Source organism: Apodemus sylvaticus, chromosome 7 (assembly GCF_947179515.1).
Source record: "Apodemus sylvaticus chromosome 7, mApoSyl1.1, whole genome shotgun sequence".
In the NCBI taxonomy this organism is placed as follows: Eukaryota; Metazoa; Chordata; class Mammalia; order Rodentia; family Muridae; genus Apodemus; species Apodemus sylvaticus.
This window is the reverse complement of record NC_067478.1, coordinates 126,076,448-126,099,209: the sequence shown is the minus strand read 5'-3', so window position 1 is coordinate 126,099,209 and position 22,762 is coordinate 126,076,448. Positions and strand designations below refer to the sequence as shown.

General features: G+C 38.3%; 1 protein-coding gene across 1 annotated transcript in view; it reads right to left on the bottom strand.

Moving 5' to 3' along the window:
- Cntn5 (contactin 5) overlaps nt 1-22,762 on the bottom strand; it is a 515,033-nt gene that overhangs the window by 145,486 nt on the left and 346,785 nt on the right. The window contains exons 12-13 of the mRNA XM_052189412.1: nt 5,503-5,630; nt 3,518-3,693 (exon numbers count right to left, since the gene is read on the bottom strand). Of these exons, the coding sequence (XP_052045372.1) occupies nt 3,518-3,693; nt 5,503-5,630 (304 nt within the window). The remainder of the gene's footprint in view (nt 1-3,517; nt 3,694-5,502; nt 5,631-22,762) is intronic.

The window sequence follows — 22,762 nt, the reverse complement described above, 5'->3', positions numbered from 1 at the left end:
ACAGCTACAATTTGCAGAGTTTAGGAAGCAATACTTCGGAGAATGATGTTTCTACAACTGACTCTTAAAGTTACTCATTTAGTATTGACCTTTTTTTCTACTACGAACCCTCACTGTGCTATCTAGACTACTGATTCTTTCCTCTTTGCTTCTAAAATGTGCAATAACCCATTCTGCCTTTCTGCTGTTTCTTGACTTATTTTTCTTTGCAGTGATGAAGGGTTTTTTTTTTTTTTTTTTTTTTTTTTTTTTTTTTTTTTTTTTTTTTTGTAGGCACCTGGTGTAATCCTGCCCACTCAACAGCTTTTCAGATAGCGACTCTCTGCTTTCTGCTTATATCCAGGTGTTATAACAGACTTGTTCTCAACTCATTGCACTTGAGCTGTTTTGAGGTTGAAGGACTATATTTTCACTGTAGGTCCCCAACATTACTTAGTTTACAATATTGAATCTTTTAAAAAAGAGAATATATTCATAAGTTTGCCCTATTCAATATATAGTCATATCACTTACCCAAAAAGATTACATAGAATCATATCAAACATTTATGGATAGATTACTTGGCCCTTTCTAGCAATAATTTTGGTCCACTCCAAATAAGCCAGTTTGTCAGGTTTGTAAAACAAGTGTTCAGGAAAGAAGGCAAGCAAACAGAAGCATTTCATTGTTGGTAGGTCAATTCTGCTATTTTTTTTATTTGCTTGACACAATCCTATCTTTTTCTATTTACTTCTTTGAAATGCAGTCCCAAGGCCACTGTCTTTGCAAAACACGGCAATGTACAATATATGAAGTTTTCTTTTAAAAAAGCCCTACACAGATTTATGTACTTGTACCTAAAAACCAATACAAAAAATTGTAGAACTCATAAATGAACTAGTTGGAGTGTTAGGACCATTGTTATAATCTGTTGAGATGCTGAATATTAGTTATGGATATTTCCTGACTCTTTTCTCTGGAGGTTTGATTAACACATTTTACCCTATAATAGACTAAGTGGTGATACACTACACTGCCTTTCTTTTCTTACTTACTGTCTCAGCCCTGCCCTTATGTCACCATTGGCAGCACCTGCAGTTCTAGTACAGGTAGAGACATCCAGATATTCAGAAAGGATTTTCCCTGTGTTATTCCTGGCACAATTGGCTTTCTGACCTTTATAGAAGAACCCCTATATTTCAGCTCCATTTCACCCCTGAGTTGTGGATTCCGAGTTCAGAGAATATCTTAACTAATGATACTCTTCTTCCTGCACCCCTGAATTTTAGAGTCTCCCTCTGATGTTTGGGTATAAGCAGCAACTCACAGGGTATCTTCCTGCTAAGACCCCCACTTCTTATTCTAGAGCATTGTGACTATCCAGACATGAATCCGAGGGGCAGCAAGGTCTGAAGGAGCCTCATACTACTCTCTCTCTCTCTCTCTCTCTCTCTCTCTCTCTCTCTCTCTCTCTCTCTCTCTCTCTCTCCCTCCCTCTTTCCTCTCCCTCTCTCTCTCTCTCTGCCTTTTCTAGTCATATAGTGGTGTTCTCTCCAGCCTATATTCTTGATACCATCAAAGGTTTAAAATACCTGATAAGCAATTCTTTTATATTTCTCAGATTCACTGTTACAAAATATTTCAAGTACACACATATTTCTAGAAATCATTTCAAAATTGCTAAAAGCATAAGTCTTATATTGCCTTAAAGGTAGAGTGTTTTTCACTGACAGATTAATTTTAATATGGCTTGCAACTCTGAATCAGGCTGTTACAGAAAAAGGGGTCTTTGACCTCTTCAGAAAAATATACCATACTGGATAGAGTAGGCATTTGTGAAAAAGACAAAGGTATTAATTTATAGAAATGTTATCAGCCCAAAATGGTCATATCTAAGTGGAAGCAACAAAATTTCATTTATCTTTTAACTTTTGAAAGTCAATTGATGTCTCTCCTGCTACTTAAAATGTAGGACATATTTCTATGTAGAAAGTTATTGATGATTTCAGATATATATTTTTACTTTATATATTTTATTGGTCAATATGAATATTTAAAGTTTATATTGAGAAGATATACTTTTATGAGTTTTATTTTGTTGTATATAAAATAATTTTTGGTTCTGCTTAATAATGTGATAAAAATCTTATAGAGAAAACTTAAGTCAATGGAAGGAAAAACCCATGTACATTGTAAAAAATTTAAATTTGGTACAATCTAAATATTTTATGCACAACTTAGTCAATATAGCTAGTTACTCATTGAGATGATTAATAATTCAGTTGGCAAGAGCTTCTGACATATTTTTTTCCTCTTAGCTGCAAAGTAAACTTGGGTAATTTGGAAGAGCATGCTTAATTTGAGTCATACTGACAAATGCAATAACATCTATTTCCTCTTTCTACACGAAAGGATATGATGGGAGTTTAAATTGGGAAGTTATCTGGTCCAGATTTTCACTTTCTGTTGTGCCAAGGAGACTAAAGGAAGTGCCTGCTATTGACAAGGGATAGAACTGGACTTCATCCAAAGAATTAATAACTTTTGGTCTAAGACTTTTTCTTTTTATGCTATCGCAGAATCTTTATGCTAAGTCCAAATACAAAGTGGGTTTCACCATTTAGATTCATTAAATTATAGCTTCCTGATATTTCTCAAAATATTTTTAATGAAAACCAAAGTCACCCTGACATGAACAGTAACATTTTTGATTAAATTCTTAGGTAGAAATTTAGTTGAGCCAAACTTGCCAGTTATCATAGAAAAACACTGTGGCCTACATCACTGCCTTCACCATATGTTCTCTGGCCTTTCTCCCTCTGGCACTAAGTTGTCCTTTGTCTCAATGAGCCCATGGAGCAGGGGCCTACTTTCCCTTCTTTATCGAGTTCAGAAACTGGGGTGGTATGTGCCATGAAGTGCACAAGATTTCTCTCCCCATGTAGTCACTTACCATGCACATATGTAACATTCAATGTCACTAAAGAGACTGGACAGATAAAAACACATTCATGTCTGTGAATGCTTACAGGGAACTAGTGAATATGTACAAGTATGAGTTACAGATATAGTCTTAATAGCTGAGGAACAATTGATGAGCTTCCAGAAGCTACTATTTCTTAAGGAACAAGACAGACTCACTTATTTCCTGTATGATAGTTACTGTTAACAATTCTTTAAAGAGGAGAGTAGCTTCTTCATGTAGTAATACAACGTCTCAAAACAACATGAAAATAGCAATGTTATCCTTAAACTAATGTAACAAGTGCAAAAACAAAAAAACAAAAAAACCCCAAAAAAACCCAAAACCCAAAACAAAACAAAACAAAACAAAAAAATCAGACTCATGTACAAATAAACTGCAGATTTCCTGCTGGAGTTTGAAATGCTATTTTCAGTTTATAGTAGAAAAAAAGTTATTGTTTTAATCACATGGGATTTTTCTCTATGTTCTTGATCTTTCATAGATGAAACATTTTTACGTTTAAGTCAAAACATGTAAAATTACTACTCAAGAGGCAAAAGTATATAAACTTACAGCCCTGATGTTTTCAAAATGTCCACCTTCTTTGTCAAAATCAATTGGTTGTTCTTTTAGTGTCCAGTAGAAAGTGACATCCAAAGTGGGGTCATGGATAGCTTTGCAGTTGAGGACAATGCTCTCTCCCACAGTTAACTCTGTTCTTTTAGGAGTAAGCTCTATCCTTGTGGGTTCTATTGGGGTAAAAACACACATGCATTAATATAACCACCTCCATACACCTCATATCCCCTCAAACTGTAAAGTAAGGTTAAACATGGAACATGTACAGTTGCAACAGAATTTGATTTTAAATCTTCAAAAATGTTATCAAAACTCAAATACAGTTCTTTTGGCAGTTGCATGTTTTATTATGCTTTTTTTAAGGGATTAATGATTTTAAACCTTTCTATTCTGCTTAGGTTTGAAACAAAACAATAAATGATTCTAAAACTACAATCAAGGGCTAGACAGGTAGTTAGATAGTGAAGTCTACTTGCTACTCTTGCAGAGGACCAGGCTCAGTTCCAAGGGCAGCTCCTAACTGTCTATAACAGTGTTCTAGGGAATCTGATATCATCTTCTTATAGCTTTGGGTACCAGGAATACATATTGTATACATATACACATGTGTACAAAACATCTATACATGTAAAATAAAATGCAAATACCTAGAAGCAAAATTTGTCCTCATGGGACAAACACACTAGAAAGGAGAATCTGGAACCTCTGTGATAATCTTTATATATACTTAAATAAAGGAACCTATACAATTACACACACACACACACACACACACACACACATCTCAGGAAGTTGAATGCACAGGCAATTTGTTTTTATAATCTCTCCCATACTATTTCAATAAGCTAAAAATGTGATGCTACCACCTTGAACTTGCTTTGTGCTGGACAAAACCCTCTATGATCTGAGTAGGGGCAGAAGAGGCACTGTCTAATTATAAAATATCATTTTGATACTTTGTGGTTTACATATACAAAACCCTTTTAAAAGCTGAGTGGTCATGGTTTTAGTTCAGCAACAATATTCTACCTGCTTAATGGTGACAATTGAATTCCAGAAATTGACATTTTAATATTATTATTATTATGGTCTTAGAGGAACACTCAACCAATAAAATGGCATCAGTCATGCACCCAAAAATTGAAGTTAAATGACTGTGACAGGATGTGTCATGAATAAAGGCCAGGATGGAGACAGGTTTTTGCTTTTTCTCTCCTCTTCTCAATAGAGTACTAGTGTGGACAGGGAAAGACACAGGCAAGCAATTTATCAATGAACTTCATTTTCTTCTTTACTCTTTCAATTGTGAGAGGGCACTCTCACACAAAAACCCTGCTCCTGGCTACCTATGGGGTCTTTACATGCCCAAATCCTTCTCAGAGCAGTTCTGAGGAAAAATGAAAGTGGAGGGCAAGAGTGACATTTTAAGACAAGTGTGACCTCTTGAGGTCACACTGTGTTTGTGACTCTAAATCATGGCATCATCAGACAGGGCAGGTAAACACAATGCGCTGCAGCTGAAGGACTATGGGGAGAGACAATTTCTGAGTTACTGAATTTCTCATTTCATTCTCAATTAAGGAAGAACATTTACCAGTGATAAAATGTTTGTGGATCCATCATTACCTTATCAGAAGATGGGAACCTTATCACAGGTGGAACCGAAGACTGGGCCCCTGGGTTGGATACCAGTAATGTTTGATATACATGGAGTTTTATAACTAAACAGTTTCAGCGCAAATGCTGTGGTCACAGATGGGAGCCATTGTGCCAAGCTCTGTTTCCAGTCTTTAAATGTTGGAAGTGAAATTTTGTGCTAGTTCTGTATTTCTAAAAAATATTAAAACTGAGCCATTCTCACCAGTCAATGCAAACATATGTTTGTGTGCACATTGCTTTCACTTTATTATTATTTTTTCAGATGATAAGGCTAGGAATCCAAAGCTGTAAAACACCAGGCATGTTTTCTTTTCCCTTACCTTTGACAGACAGGGAAGCTATAATCTCTGCAGAACCGAAGATGTTCACCCCTTGGCAAACGTACTTTCCCTCATCTGCTTTCGAGGCATTTAGGATCCGCAGGCTTCCGTCTGGAAGAATAGCTATTCTGAAAATTATTAAAAGAAGTTTGTTCCCATCTCAATGCAAAGCAACTAAATGGCAAGAACTTCTGACAAAGTCTTAACCGTCTCTCCAGGGAGAGATTTTACATACAAGGAAGGATCCCTGTTGAAAAGAAGACGTGATAGATGTTTGTGGTACTTCACAATTGGATGCAATAAACTCACTCAGTATCTTCTTTTATCCAAAAGATGAAGAAATTGCAAGTTACTTCTCTCATGATAGTTTTTGACAGTTAATTTTAAAAACGGCAGAGAAAGGTGACCCTGAATTTAGATATTATAGCTTGATACTCTAATATCAACTAGTCATATTTTAATACCAAACTTAGGTATTTCACCTTAAACCAAAGGTGACCTCAAAAATCAAATAGAAAAAGAAACAGGATGAAAACAGAGAGGAGGATTTGTACAGACATAAAATCAACTAGACACGGCTGAGCAGTGATTAATAGCTGCCCTAGCACCACACTGGGCAAAAGGCATGGAAACATGGCCTGCTAACCAGGCTGTCCACACTGTACTCTCTAGGAATGTGATAGCCAAGTCTGCAACTGGGCTCTTATGTGACCTTTGGTAAAAGTGGACCTTCGGTTTTCTATAAGGATGACAAATTAAGGCATTATTAAAGTTTTAGAAGTTCAGTGAAAATGAGTTTGACATTTGCAATGACCACATTACCCTATGTATTTATCATTCCAGGAATTTATGCACTTCAGATTTAATTAGCACTTTGGTACTTTCTTCCCTTGAATGCTTGTGAAATGTAACCCACTGTTTTGCCAGCACAGCAACCTGCACAAGCTGCTTGACGTGAAGAAGCAACCTTTAGGCTTTAGATGGTATATTGTTAGGCTCTAGGCCAACTTGGTTAACAACTAGGAAGTCAGAGACTGGCTGAGAGAGTAAGAAACAGTGGCATTAGTGAATCTAAAACCCCAGGTTTCCCACAACTGCTTACCCCATGCTACTATCATAACCCTAACCTGTGAAGACTAAGGAACATGCCTTGAATTTGGTATACCGAGCTGCTTCATGTTCTTCTAGAATGTATGCTCAGTATGGCTTGTCATCTGTGGCTGAATGTTATATAGAGCTCTGGCCATCATAACAATCGATAAAAGATTCTAGGTTGTTAAAACGTAGTGACTAATGAATGTACACAATGCCACGGATAAAGGTACCAGTTTAAAGTATATGGTTTTAACTGTAGCTCACTCTTGATTTGCAACATGAAAGAATGAAGATCAACTCAGAATCAAGACAGATTATGAATGGAGAAGCTTATCTTATAGTTCATCTAGATAGAGACTACATGAGATCCTCGGAAAATATGGAGCCTGTAAACACCATGTAATCTGTGGTAGAAGTGATGACTGAGCAGTTAAAAGCACTTGCTGCCTGTGAAGAGGACCTGAGTTTAGTTCCTAGCACTTCTATGTGGGAGCTCACAATTGCCTCCAGGGGAAGTATTGCCCTCTTTTGGCTGCCATGATTAAACACACACACACACACACACACACACACACACACAAACACACTCACACAAACACAGAGAGACTCACATATGCATATAACTAAAACTGAAATATAATCCCTCCCACATGTATATGTACACAGAATTATATAATCCTTCAAGGTAAACAATGTAAAACTATGTTTATTATTTGAAAGTGCTCATTTATTTTGAAACAAGATGATAGTGAATTTATTCCAGTATATCCTCATTAAATATATAGCAAAAATATTTATTTGGAAGCAAAAATATTCTTTTGTATACATACCTCCATATTTTTGCATGAATCAGAGACTATTGACATTTAATTTACTATAATTTTCACAGATGGTTAATATCTTGAAAATATTTAGATTTTACCAACTTGAAAAAAAGTGTAATATAACAGTAGAGAAGCTTGGCTTTAAAGTTCATCTGTTTTAAGGAAATACATGGATATCAGATACTGGTGGTATTTCAGCACTTGATTTAAGATGAGTGAGATCTCATTGACAAAAGATATCCTAACTCCCTTTCGCTTGTTGTGATACATTACTCTGAACACCGCCCCCCCCCAAAAAAATTAAGTCATGGAAGAAAATGTTTAGTTTAGCTCACAGTTCTCAGTCACTGTCCATCATAGTAGGGAGGTCAAGGCAGGACCTCAAAGGAGGTAGTCATATCCACACCCAAGAGGAGAGAGAGGATGGATATATACATCTCTGCCAGTATTCAGCTTTTCAACACTTCTGCAGCCCAGGATCCCCTCCCTAAGGAATGGTGCTGCTCACAATGGGCTGAGTCTTTATAAATCAAGTAACATAATTAAATAATCCCCACAGAGATATTGACAGGCCAACCTGATCTAGACAATTACTTGATAAAAATTTTTTTCAAGGTGATTCTAGGTTATATCAAGTTGATAATTAAAGTCAAACATCAAATTAAGTAACAGATCTTTTGTTTAAAAGATGAGGTATGAATATACTTATTATTTTGGACCACTAGTTTATTAGAGATAATGAAGGTTTTTGAATGCTATGATATTCATCCTTTAAATAGGAATATCTGGCATTTAACTACAATCTTAGCTTCTGATTTAAAATGTAAATCTTCACCTGTTTTTTTCTCATTTGGAAAAGGCAAAGCAGATAATGAATGTGATTTACAATCAAAATGTCTTGCAGTTTCTCTTCCTCAACTCCTCTGATATTCTCCCCATCTATCCTCCCATCTACACCCACACTCTTTCTGCCTCTTCTTAGAAAACAGATGTGCATAAAAGAACAATAAGAAACTAAGATAAAACAAAACAGAAGAAAATATGAAAATTTATTGGTAACAGTATCTGTGCATGGAAAAGAAAGGAAAAAACAAATAAAAAGAGAGAAAGAGAGAGAAGGAGAGGAGAAGGAGGGATTGGAGGGGCTTCTTCTTCTTCTGCTAAGGACACAGATGTAGTGTATTTGGACACTATCCTTTAGAATTCTTTAACCTAATTCTCTCATAAAAGTCATAGCTCAGATGTCCACAGGGCACGTCCTTGTGGAGTGCACAGCTGCAGTTGTGGTGCATCTTGCCTCTGCTCCTCACATTCCTCTGTTAAATTTGTTGTCCCTGCCCTCTTTAACACATGACAGCGTTGTTGGAAGTGAGGGTATAGTGGCACAGGTGTCCCTCTCCATCAGGCTGTCTTTCTTCCCACTCCATTGCTGAGAACACACTGGTGAAGTTCTTAGGGGCCACTTTTCTGAGCAAAGCACAGAAATGCAAGTGGATCTGGATAAGAGAAGGACACATGGTCAAAATATATCACAATAGGTACAGTCGGTGAAATGCAATCCTGTGACATGGAATTTTAGAGTAGAATGTGTAAGTTGGGCAGTCAAACCGCATTTTACAAATCAAAAAACTCTGAAGCAAGGAAATAAAAATGATGTGTGAGCCCATCAGCTACTAAATGAAGAAAAGGCTATCAAGGATTCCTATGTTGCTTGGGAGTAAGTGATTGTGACAGGATTCTCTTGCTGCAGAGCACAGAACAAACTTGAAAGGAAAATACCTTATTTTCAAGTCTACCTTAGTTATTTCCTCCTTTAGAACCTGAAGAATGAATTGCCTAGCTGGATTCTCTGCATAAAGGGCCCCAAATGTTAGGGGGAGTCCAGGTGTGGTTAAGGCAGGGTCTTATCCAGATGCTGGGAAGAAGTGCTTTCCAAGCACATTTCTAGTTTGAGAAGAAATCATGGCTATACATGCTGCTTCCTCTTGCTTTTAGCAGGGTGCTGATCTTAGATTCTTGAATTTTTTGATTCTCCACAGATTATATTATATTGTATTATATATATATATATATATATATATAAAATCTCAGAATCTTTAGTGATTTATTAGTATTATAACCTTTTAAGCTACAGAGCATTGGGTTCCATATGCTGCCATATACTCATATCTTCAATATGTGTTTTCAAGCAGCAACTTAATCTCTTTAACTGTGAAGACTGGTTCTGTAAAACCTAACTAGTTCTTTTAAAGTTTTTGCTAGATAATACATGCAATTTATTATTCTTCAGCTGAGCTCAATGTAGGAGAAAAGAGGAGAGGCATTCACCAAGTATGAAAGAACAGAACGAGATGCAGTCACCAAGGTCAGAAGCAGCATGAAGCCTTGAAGAACCAAATGGTCAGTTTCAAGGCAGCATGGAATGGGGTAGGGGGAAAACAAGATGTGGGGAGATGAGGCAGAAGAATGAGCTTGGTATAATGTGAATATAACCTAGTTTCTCAAAACAAAACTGAACTCTCAACTATTCCAAAGGCTTTCTTGAGTTAAAAGAGGCATACCAGAAACTTGTATATTTAGCACACATTGTAGAGTTCTTATGTGTAAGTGGTAGGTCATGCCAGCTTTATGATGATTAGAGAGTAAATATAGGCGTTACCTTGAAGGCCTACTATGCTCTTCTCAATATCACTCTGAAGGCCTACTGTGCTCCTCTCAGTGTTGCTTCCAGCTACTTTCCATACCATCCTATACCATATACCTGCTTCTTTGCTTTCTTCTGGTTTAGTTTGCATTTTTTTTTACACTTGAAATACATAGCCTTGTCCATCATGCAATCCACAGACAGCCAAAAGTGATAAAACTCTACACTTGCTTTATAATCATGCCACTTCTTAATATTTCAAACCTTCCTCAACCAAGCACTGGCCAGTCCTTATCTCATTCTTACACTGAAACCTTAGAAGAGCTAAAGTATTACCCCATCCCTGACACATACAGCAGGGCACACTGCCTCAGGCCATCTACACCTGGTATACAGATGGAAGCTCCTTTTTACATGAAGGAGCCCAAAGCGCTGGCTATGCTATTACGTCAGATAAGGAGGCCACTGAGGCATGGGTCCTCCAGGCCCACACCACTAATAAATAGGCTAGCCTAATACTTCTTATCTGTGCCTTCCAATTGGCCTGAGACAACCCCTAAACATCTATACAGATTCTAAATATGCTTTCCATATTCTCCTGTCCTACACTGTTACCTAGAAAGAGCTCAGATTAGTAATGACAGGTAGTGAATCTGCAAAACAAATTATGGCCATAGTAAAAGATTCCCATCTCCCCATCGCTGTTCCAATTGTGCACTGCAAGTCCCAGCACATGGATGACTGTATTGCCTCCAAGGGGGAAACCAGGCAGATGAGGCAGCTAGAGCTATAGCCCTTGCTGGGCTAGACTTGTTTCACCCAGCACAGGACATTCTCACAGCACAACCAACTTCCCCTTTGTCACCCCTCATCCTCGTTACACTCTGTCTTATTTCCACCTGCACTTTCATCCTAACAGCTAAGCCTTAACTTACCTTGTTAAAACCCACTTACAGCCTGCCACTGAGGACTTGTGTTTCTTAAAATCTCTCACTGCCTTTTGCAAGTCTGTCAATTCAGACCCCAACTCCAGGTATTGCAACCCACTTTCCCCACCTACTAGGCTAGAGGTTCCCTCCCTGTAACTGATTGGCAGTTTGACTTTACATACACACCCACTATCAACCGTGCCAAGTACCCCCTGGTTTTGGTGGACCTCCATCATTTAGGTGGAGTCATTCCCCACCACCAGAAAAAGGGCACAGACAGTATCTGATCTCCTTCATGAAGTTATGCCTTGATTTGGAATCCCAGCCGCCCTGTAGTCAGACAATGGTTCTAAATTCACCTCCCAATTTTCTCAAACCCTATCTAAAACCCTCAAAATATTCCTTTTCATATTCCATACCACCCTCAGTAGACAGGAAAGATAGAATAGACTAACCACTCCTTAGAAACCACCCTTGTAAAACTGTCACAAGAGCTTCACTTAGATGGGTTAAAATTCCTATGGCTAGCTAGCTAGCCCTTTTCATCCTACAGGCTCTCTGTAAGCCATCTCTTTTCATCTCACGTTTTGAGCTCTTGTATGGACATTTGGTTCTGACTCCCATCTTCAACGTAAACCCTCCCCTTCCCTGATCACCTACTCACTCCCTTACTCTGTCATCTCTGCCCCCTCCTGTGGACCTTTACTGACCACTATCTACCACAACCACACACTATCTCCTGTCACTATCAACATTGGTCCTTTTCTCTTCTTCAGACAATTACCCTTCACCATTTCCCCCTAAATGGCAGGGCACCTTCAGGGTAATTCTTGTGACTCCCCCATAGCTATAAAGCTTGAGGGACTCTCTCATTGGGTTCACCTGTCTTACCTCAAGCCTCTCACCCCTCTGCCTCAAAGTAATACTTCTTACACATCAACCTCAATAGGACTCTGCTCCCTTAAGCTTCAGAGAATGTTGGTACAAACCACTTTGTTCCCAAACCCAGAAAAATAAGGCTCAACTCTGGCGGATGTGCTCGGCTCCTCTGTGTCAGACATAGACTTCTTCCCCTGCTCTTCATTTCCACCCAAGATAACGCTTACAGCTGGAGATTTGAGGGTCACGAAACTTCCTCATTTTCTTTTATTTGTATACTATATTTTTTATTTACATTTCAAATGATTGCTGCTTTCCTAGATCCTCCCCGAAAGTCCCATAATCCCTCTTCCTTCCCCCTGTTCTCCAATCAATCCCCTCCAGCTTCCCTGTCTTGGTATTTCCCTACACTGCTACACTGAGCCTTCCCAGGACCAGGGGCCTATCCTTCCTTCTTCTTGGGCTTTATTTGATTTGTGAATTGTGTCTTGGGTATTCCAAGATTCTACGCTAATATCCACTTATCAGTTAGTGCATACCACGAGTGTTCTTTTGTGATTGGGTTACCTCACTTAGGATGATATTCTCCAGTTCCATTCATTTGTCTAAGAATTTCATGAATTCATTGTTTTAATAGTCTCTCTAAATAGGGTCAGAAAATTGCTCCATAGCATGATGCCAGGAGACTATCAAAATTGCCTTTACCCCTATATCTACAATCCCTTCTAAATATCATGACCTCTTTATCTGCTTCATTTTTGAGTAGAGAAAGGATTATTACAAGAAATGGCCAGATGAATATGGAGGCTGCCCATATTGTTCTTGCCAAATACATTAGTTACCATCACAAACTAATCACATCCTTTACCAATGATACAAGACCCTCTTTTTTAACTAGAACACATGGAATCCCAGGTGGGAAACAGGTGTTGTTCAACTCTCCTGCACTAACAAATCTGGGCTCCCAGTAATCACAATTTATAATCGAGAAAATATGTCCCAATGATCCAACCTCTGGATATAAGAGCAGTAATTACACATTCCTCCAAGGTCATTATTTTTCTGACATCCCCTCTCCTAAATAACACTAACCTATCATTTTGCATTCTGGTCCAGATCCTGACATCAGTCTACGAGGCCTTAATATCACCCAACCTGGCTGCTTTGGAGATTTCTGGCTATGCGTGCCCCTGGAACTAGCTCACAGTTGCCATTTACAACTTCTCCAGTGACTGTCAAATAGCCTTTCATTGTCTTTTGCCAATTGGCCTGACCTTGGCTGTTACCACAGTCCCATACCTTTTCTACATCACTCTCATTGGCATGACAGACTGTTTCAAGGCATCCTGGATAAGTTCCATAGGAATGTTAAGTTATTATAACAAAATCATGTCTCAATTCCTCATCTCTACCACCTTGCCCTACCTTCCAGAACTCATCAATTCTTTGTGGTGTTCAGGTATATCATTGTCTACTTGCCAGATAGTCAGGAATTGTCATAATGGTGCTTCTTCTCTCTAAATTATTGGTAGACCATAGAGAAGAGCCCCTACCAATTCTGGTTGTGGACTCAACAACTGCCCATCATAACAAAACAGCAAATCAAATCCTTGCCCTTCCTGGCCATTGCAGCAATAACTGCAGGTATTGCCAGTGAAATATCAAGACTGGTCACTTCCCTAACTTTGTACCATCATTCTTTTCCCAGTTTATCCACAATGTTCAACAGGTGGCCCAAACCATTCTCACTCTTCAAGGATAGATCAATTCCCTGGCAAGCAGTGGCACTTTAAAACCAATGGGGACTAGACAGCTAAAGAGGGTAGTCTTTGCCTTTTTCTTCTAAAAGAATGCTGCTTCTACATAAACCAGTTGGGTATTGTAAAAACAACAACAAAACAACAACAAACCAACCAAACAAACAAAAAATCCAGCACCTAAAACCAGACCTCCAAAAGCAACATGATGCCCCTGGTTCATGGGTTTTTGAAAACCCTGAGACAGGACAGTAGGACATGTCATCTTAAGCTGCCTAAGAATCAGCACATTGTCACCGCTGCCACTGTCTCCTTGTGCATGTACCCCAATAAAAGTCACATTCTCCCTCCCCATGCCTTTCTTTCCTCTCCCTCCCACAGGCCACATCTGGGCCTCTCTCTTTTAATAAAAGAACCTCGAACATGAGACCTCTTGCATGGTGTGATTTTTCTCAGGACCTGCCACCTAGACTCATCATATGGAAATAATGTAGGTGTGTGTGTGTGTGTGTGTGTGTGTGTGTGTGTGTGTAGCTCAGGGTCTCATCTATACTAGGTGATAAATCACTCTCTGAGCCATACATCAGGTCTAAACATTCTTTTATGTGTAATTTTATTCACTTGGGACAATCATGTTCAATCTATCCATGCCACTAAAACAGTCAATAATGATTTCCTTTTATGGTTGAATTATTGTCTACTGTGCATGGGTACCATCGTTTGGTCCTACATTCACCTGGCGCTCAATGCTGAGGTTGCTTTTACTTTAGAGCTGTTTACAAATGAAGCAAATAAATGTTTGTGACTGAGTCTTGGGAAATATGTTTCCTGGTGAATAATGCTAAGTGTTGTGAGGAACAGGTCACTGGCTGTGTGCTTTTGATGCTGCTCAGGCACTCTCTAGTGTTCCTGTTCCTTGAACCAGTTCTATAAACCGTCATCTTGCTCAGACAATTGTTTTTCCTCTTTCCATTTAGGCTATAATAGTTGGTATTTAAAGGGCTTTCTGTGGGTTGAATTGGAATCCTGTCCCAGAGAACATAGTGTGTGTCTCCTTTTCAGCTTTTTTCTCATTTGCAATTCTTCATTGGTCAAGTGATTATTATAATACCCAACGTACAGGATTGTTTGCCTATTTTCAAGATTTTAGAGTAGGTTTATAATCTAAAAAATCTTATCTATGAAAAATATATAAGCATTTGATAAAGATGGACTCAATTTTATTTTATATATTGTACTTCTATTGTACTAAGAAATCTTGTCATAATTTATGAAGTAAAATTAGAGACTAGGAGACAGTTTCATTCTCATCCCCCATGATTTCTCTCTTAAAATGTTTCTGCCTATTCTTCCATGATGGTCCCTGAGTATTGGGATCAAGAATATATATATATATATATATATATATATATATATATATATATATATATATATATATATATAATCATTTGCTTCAATTACTTCTGGATTCTTATAATAACTACCATATTCACATCAAATTTCTCTGATGATTTGTGAAAGTTGCTCTAATCTATGTGCATAGAGATACAAGCTTGGGGGATACTTTGATAATATGTACATTTAGCAGAATACTAGCAGCAAATTCACTCATGGCCCCAAACCTGAAAGTGGTTGGTTCTTACCATAATTCCTCAAACTGTTGTACACATGAACATTCTTTCCATGGTAGTCATTATTAGTCCACAGTATCCATGGCTGGATAGGACCATTGCTTATTGCCCTTCTCCCCTTCAAGGATTCTATATAGTATCTTTCAGTGCCATGAAAGCTAGTCAGCATGATATTTACTTTTGGAGTATGAATTAAGAGAAGTAAAGATCACAAGTCCTGAGATAGTCCAATGTGCTTTTAATATAAGCTGACTGCAAGAGAAAAATATGTCTACATATTAAGTTTAATAATTTCCAGGATTTATTGCTTACATCCTTGTGCCTCAGAGAAATGCTCAGCTTGCTTGAGATGACAATTTGTGCTTTTAATTTAATATCCTGAAAATGAGAATGAACTTTTCTACATAGCCATTTATGTGTCTTTTTGATATGTATCTGTGTATGTTCTTTGCCCATTTCAAAATCATATTGTTTTTCATGTTCAACATTTTGAGCTCTTTATATGTTATGGATGTCAATACCTTGTTGATGAATGCTTTGTAAATATCTCCCTTTCTGAATGCTATCTATCAGCTTCATTTTCTGTTTTGAATCTTTTTAATTTTATAAAACATGGTTCAAGGAGTTAAATTTTTATTGCTTTACTGTGAAAAACACCACTATCTACATCAACATTTTAAAGCTATTCTGTTGTGATCATAAAAAGAGAAAGAGGCTTAGAGAATATGGTATACAGTGGTGTGGGGGAAGGGGGTGCCCCAGTGGGCTCATGCAGAGGCATCCCTTCCCCCCAGGTACCAGGCACACATGGACATGGTAGAGAATAGAGTTTATTCAGGGCAGAGGATGGGAGTTAATGGGATAGTGGAGGCAGAGAGAGGGAGAGAGTAGAGAAGTAGAGGCTAGCCATGACTATGTGGAAGGGAGGAGAGCCCAAGAGGCCAAGAGAGATAAGGGGCCAGAGAGAATAGTAAGAGCTAAGAGAGAGAGGCAAGAGAGAGAGGAGGGACTGAACATTCCTTTTTAGAGTGGGCCAGGTAACTGTGAGGAGGAGAATACCTGGCTGTTGCCAGGTAATTGTGGGGTAGAACTTAGACAGAATCCTAATAGATTCTCCATGTTATAGTTTCTACATCTTATATGGGGTCAGCTACATATTTTTAAAGGTTGTCTTTCTTTCCTTCTTTCTTTCTTTCTTTCTTTCTTTCTTTCTTTCTCTTTCTTTCTTTCTTTCTTTCTTTCTTTCTTAGCTTTTATATAGTGTGCAATGAGGTGGTGAGATGGTTCTTTCTGATAATGACACTTGTCGACAGATCACTTTTACTATGCAAGGCATAACACCAATGTTCTTTCATGCTTCATTTCCTTGACACTTCTAAGCACTAATATGAGTTGAAAGAATTTTGACTCATTTTCCTGATGAGAAAGCTCTGCGTTTTAGCATCCATTACCTGAGTAAGTCAAAGATGTTCTTCAAATGGCAGAAGCATGACTCCAGAAAGACACTTTGATTCGTTGTTTGACTGTTGGAATGTAGCCTGCTTCTCTTGTCTTTATCAACAACTCAATAACAGACATTTAGTCTAGGGTTTGTTAATTATTAGATACTCAGTGAATGCAGCCTGAAGGAAATGCTAGGCTGTACAAGAAACTATCTAATTTTATAGATAAAAAAAATAGAGTAGCTCAACATGTACATGCCTTCAAAGAATATAGTGGTAGATGGTGTTCTCTAATAATATTTATTAAGTTTTGCTTGATAGAAACTTTAGACAGAGATTTTATGCATTAATGTATTTGGTCAGCCTCAATATCACACCCAGGAGCTTGCACATGCCAGGCAAAGAGACAAGTCACCAAGCCTACATTACCTTATTTAATCTCTTACAAAGGGCCCAATCGTTTCTCTCATTTGATGAGAAAACAAATGCACAGAAGAGAGACTAAAATGAGGGGATAAAATTTTAAATTAAGCCTCCTAGATTCTAAAATGTATACTCTGAATCTTTCTTTGTTGACCTAAAGAAAATGTTTTCAAAGAAAGCTTTGCATATAATCACAATCTGACAGCTCTAGCCAACCTCAGAACTGACAAAGCAAAGACTCAAGGTAACAAGGTAAGACACATTTTCTTACAAATGAAGCAAACAAAAGCAATTCATGGTATTTAACATCAGTAAAGGATTTAAAATCTAAGGGCAAGACCACTCAAGTGGGCTGGGCTGTCACCAGCTTTTGTCTTTAGATGTTCTGTAACTGGAGGCAAGTAGTGAACTGACCCAGAAAGTGCTTGAAGCTTTGGGAAAGCAAGGGAGAGAGCTTAAATGCAGATGCAGATGGTATTTTAATTAATAAGACTTTATCCTAGCTCAAAAGTACTCTTTGTGTTGAACCACTGAATAATCACAGAACCTGCAGGCTCTGAAGCAGGAGTGAGGAGGATGAGCCCAGTTGTCAGCTTCATATAGGAGCTGCATGAGGCAAAGCAGCAAAAAGCAATAGACTGGTCTCTTTTTTGGGGGGGGGGGAGCTTCTCATGTGATTTGACTTAAGAATTTGTAGTCCACAAAGATGGAATTATAGTCTTTATATTTCCCTTCACATTGATTTCTCTTTCCACTGTTTTGCATTTTCTTTCTTTTTTAATTATTATTTTCTATATTCCTTGTTTACATTCCAAATGATTTTCCCTTTCCTGGTTCCCCCCTCCCCATAAGTCCCATAAGCCCACTTCCCTCTATCTGTTCCCCAATCAACCCCCTCCCACTTCTCTGTCCTGGCAATCCCCTACAATGCTGCATCAAGTTTTTCCTGGCACTCTCCTTCCTTCTTCTTGGGAATGATTTGATATGTGAGTTGTGTGTGGGAAGCTATAATGGACCTTCACTAACAGCCCGGAGGACTGGCAGGGCAAAGGTCTTGAGTAAAACAAAGAAGAGCCTCTGCCCCATGAACTGCTGGTTAAAGGGAAGTTCTGAGATAACCACGGGATGCTCCAGCCTGCGCAAACATCAGATGTCTCCACCAGAGGACCCTTATCTCTTCCTGATGAAACTGCCAAGAATGCCCCTCCCTCCTTTGTTCTTGCCTTGAGGCTAGCTCTTTCTCTGAAATCTTAAAACCTGTGAACCCCAGAAAATTAAATGAGACCTCGACAATTGAACCCTGCCTGCCTGGTCTCCTTTCTCTCTCCCCTCCCCCCCCATTTGACCCTCAGGTAGCACCTCTTCGGAACTCTAAATAACTGGACCTGCTGGACGGGTCATAGTGGTGCCTGAAGGGGGACCCAAAGCACAGTCAACTACCAGATGACAGAGAAACCCCAGGAAGAGGATTCAAGGACATACAGATGTGGTTCAAAATAAAGTTCAAATTTAGATCTGTAAAAGATAATAAGGCTATGTGAAAATTATGAAGGCATTAAAATTTGGCCTGCCCACTACATACAAAACTATTATAGATTTAAAAGGATGTTTTATTTTTGCTTTATGGATATTGATAATTATAAAAACATTTACTTCTAACTTTAAAGGAGCATAAGCTAGGCCGGGCGGTGGTGGTGCACGCCTGTAATCCCAGCACTCTGGGAGGCAGAGGCAGGCAGATTTCTGAGTTTGAGGCCAGCCTGGTCTCCAGAGTGAGTTCAAGGACAGCCAGGGCTACACAGAAAAACCCTGTCTTGAAAAATACCAAACCCCCCCCCACACACACACACACAAAAGAGCATAAGCTAACTTTAAAAAACCAATAAAAGATTTTCATTAGAAAGTTATTCCTCAAGAAATGGCTTGCTCTTAACAATGGGCTTTTAAAATTTTTAAGAAAATGATTTTCAAAAGATGTTAAGATAAATATTTTGCCTAAGACACTGCTTTAAGTTTGCCATTTAAGCCTCTGATGTTCTCAAGGTGGATACAAAACAAATATTGAGAGACGCAACTTGGAGAAAGCTACCATAAGAATTTGTCAACAGTTTATGATATATGTTCACTTCCATTCCCTAACAAAGAGAGCATTAATATAAAATCTCACCAAATAAGGTTTTGACACACTCCAATAAAGATTTGGTGTAATAATAAAATGTTACAAAATAAAATCATAAAAATATTTTTAAAAGAAATGTTTTAAGAGCATGATGAAATGTTTATTTCTTATTTTAAACAGCAATCAAATTGATTATTATTAATTGTTAATGTATTACATGACAAGCTTTTTTGACAAAATTAATAATTGTTATCTAAAAAATAAATTGTCAAACAAATTGCCATTTTGTCCTCTTGATGGTGTCCTTTGCCTTACAGAAACTTTGAAATTTTATGAGGTCCATTTGTCAATTCTTGATCTTAGAATATAAACTATTGGTGTTCTATTCAGGGACTTTCCCCCTGTGCCCATGTTGGCAAGGGTTTTTCTCAGTTTCTTTTCTATTAGTTTGTGTCTGGTTTTATGTGGAGGTCCTTGATCCACTTGGAGTTGAGCTTAGTTCAAGGAGATAAGAATGGATCAATTCTCACTCTTCTGCATGCTGACATCAAATTAAACCAGCACCATTTGTTGAAAAGGCTGTCTTTTTTTTTCCACTTGGTCACTTGAACTTCAACAAAGGAGTTGTTTTGCATTTTCTAAGAGGCTTTTTTGTTTTTTGTTTTTATTTTTGTTTTTTGTTTGTTGTTCTGTGGGAAATCGTGTATTAGTATATACCTGTTTTGTTGGCATAGTAGAAAGCTTCCCTCAATCTCAGGTTAAGGACCACCATCAAATCTTTTCTTTATAGGTAAGTCATTCTGGAGAAGGAAAGCCCACTGTATTTCTGCTTCTGAATTTAGGACATAATTCAGAATGCTAACACCAATACCACCCTTTGCCTTTTCTTCTCCCTCATGACAAATGGGACTCCATATTTGTTTAACATTTTATAATTTTTATGTTATATTTTGTTGTTGTTGTTGTTGGTAGTGGTGGTGGTGATGGTGGTGGTGGTGTGTGTATGTGTGTGTGTGTGTGTGTGTGTATGGTGTGCATGTATGTAAGTGTGTGAATGCATATGTATGTATGTGCAGGTCACACATTGATGTTGGGTATCTCCTTCACTCACTGTCCACCATATTCCTTCAAACCAGTTCTCACTGAACCTAAAGACTGATTTAGCTGGCAGTTGAGTCCCAGAGATGGTCCTGCTTCCACCTCCCAAATACTGAGAATACAGCTGCTTACCACTATGCTGGTCTTAAATGTTGGTTTCTGGAGATTCAAATTCAGGTTTCCATGCCTTCTTAGAAACTACTCTGCTTAGTGGGCTATCTTCCCAGCCCTAGATGAATACATTGTACCCACATATTTCTTTCTGGAATATTCAGGAGTCTAAATGCTCCAGCCAATAAATGTGAAATAGTTTTGTTTTTTCTAATAATTACTTTAAAGCTACCAAACTCTTAGACAGATACCAATTACCAAAATTAAACCAGGATCAAATAGACCATCTAAACAGACCCATAAACCCTAAAGAAATAGAAGGGGTCATAGATAGGCTTCCAACCAAAAAAAGCAGAGGACCAGATGGTTTCAGTTCAAAATTCTATCAGACCTTCAAAGAAGACTTAAAACCAATACTCTTCAAACTCTTCCACCAAATAGAAACAGAAGGAACACTACCCAACTCCTTCTAAGAAGCCACTGTTACGCTGATACCAAAACCACACAAAGATCCAACTAAGAAAGAGAATTTCAGGCCAATTTCCCTTATGAATATCGATGCAAAAATACTAAATAAAATTCTTGCCCACCAAATCCAAGAACACATGAAAACGATCATCCACCATGATCAAGTAGGCTTCATCCCAGGGATGCAGGGATGGTTCAATATACAGAAATCCATAAATGCTATCCACTACATAAACAAACTCAAAGAAAAAAACCACATGATCATTTCATTAGATGCTGAAAAAGCATTTGACAAAATTCAGCATCCTTTCATGCTAAAAGTCTTGGAAAGGACAGGAATTCAAGGCCCATATCTAAACATAGTAAAAGCAATATACAGCAAACCGGTAGCCAACATTAAACTAAATGGAGAGAAACTTGAAGCAATCCCACTAAAATCAGGGACTAGACAAGGCTGCCTCCTCTCTCCATATCTTTTCAATATAGTTCTTGAAGTCCTAGCTAGAGCAATTAGACAATAGAAGGAAGTCAAAGGGATACAAATTGGAAAGGAAGAAGTCAAATTATCACTATTTGCAGATGATATGATCATATACTTAAGAGACTCTAAAAACTCTACTAGAGAATTCCTACAGCTGATAAACAACTTCAGCAAAGTGGCTGGCTACAAAATCAATGCAAGCAAATCAGTAGCCTTTATATATTCAAAGGATAAGCAGACTGAGAAAGAAATTAGGGAAATGACCCCCTTCACAATAGCTACAAACAACATAAAGTATCTTGGGGTGACTCTAACCAAACAAGTGAAAGACCTATATGATAAGAACTTCAGATCTCTGAAGAAGGAAATCGAAGAAGATCTCAGAAAATGGAAAAACCTTCCATGCTCGTGGATTGGCAGGATTAATATAGTTAAAATGGCCATCTTGCCAAAGGCAATCTACAGATTCAATGCTATTCCCATAAAAATCCCAACCCAGTTCTTCATGGAGCTAGAAAGAGCAACTCTCAAATTCATCTGGAATAACAAAAAACCCAGGATAGCTAAATCTATTCTCAACAGTAAAAGAACTTCAGGGGGATTCAATATCCCAGACTTTAAACTCTACTACAGAGCAATAGTGATAAAAACTGCATGGTATTGGTACAATATCAGGCAAGCTGATCAATGGAATAGGATTGAAGACCCAGAAATGAACCAACACACCTATGGTCACTTGGTCTTTGAAAAAGGGGCTGAAAGCATCCAGTGGAAAAAAGATAGTCTTTTCAACAAATGGTGCTGGTTCAATTGGAGATCAGCATGCAGAAGAATGCGCATCGATCCATTCTTATCTCCTTGTACCAAGCTCAACTCCAAATGGATCAAGGACCTCCACATAAAACCTGACACACTGAAACTAATTGAAAAAAAAAAAAACTGGGGAAGACCTGTAGTCTGCCTGCGGCTACATGTGAACTGGGTTGCCTGTTAAGAGAATTTTGAGGTTAAGGCGAGAGAGATGTGAGTCAAGGAGGTGTAATCCGGTCAAGACTAACTTTAATATTATTAATGACATGTTGTATAGTCTTGGGGGAATCCGCCACCCCTCCCAGAAGCCGGTCACATCAAAGGCAGGGCTGAGTCTTCTTTGGCTCCAGATCTCAGTGGGTCGCCTGCCTTCAGACTGGTGAGTCTGTGTTGGGTGTCAGGTGAAACTGCCTTGGGGTGGTGTCGGTAGTCGAGGTGAGGCGCCTTATTGTTCACAGGAACAAAGGCCGGAGGTAGCCCATTGGAAGAGTTGGGGGTTGCCAGCCAGCTTAATTGTGGAGGAAGAGACAAAGACCCTGGAGGACATGG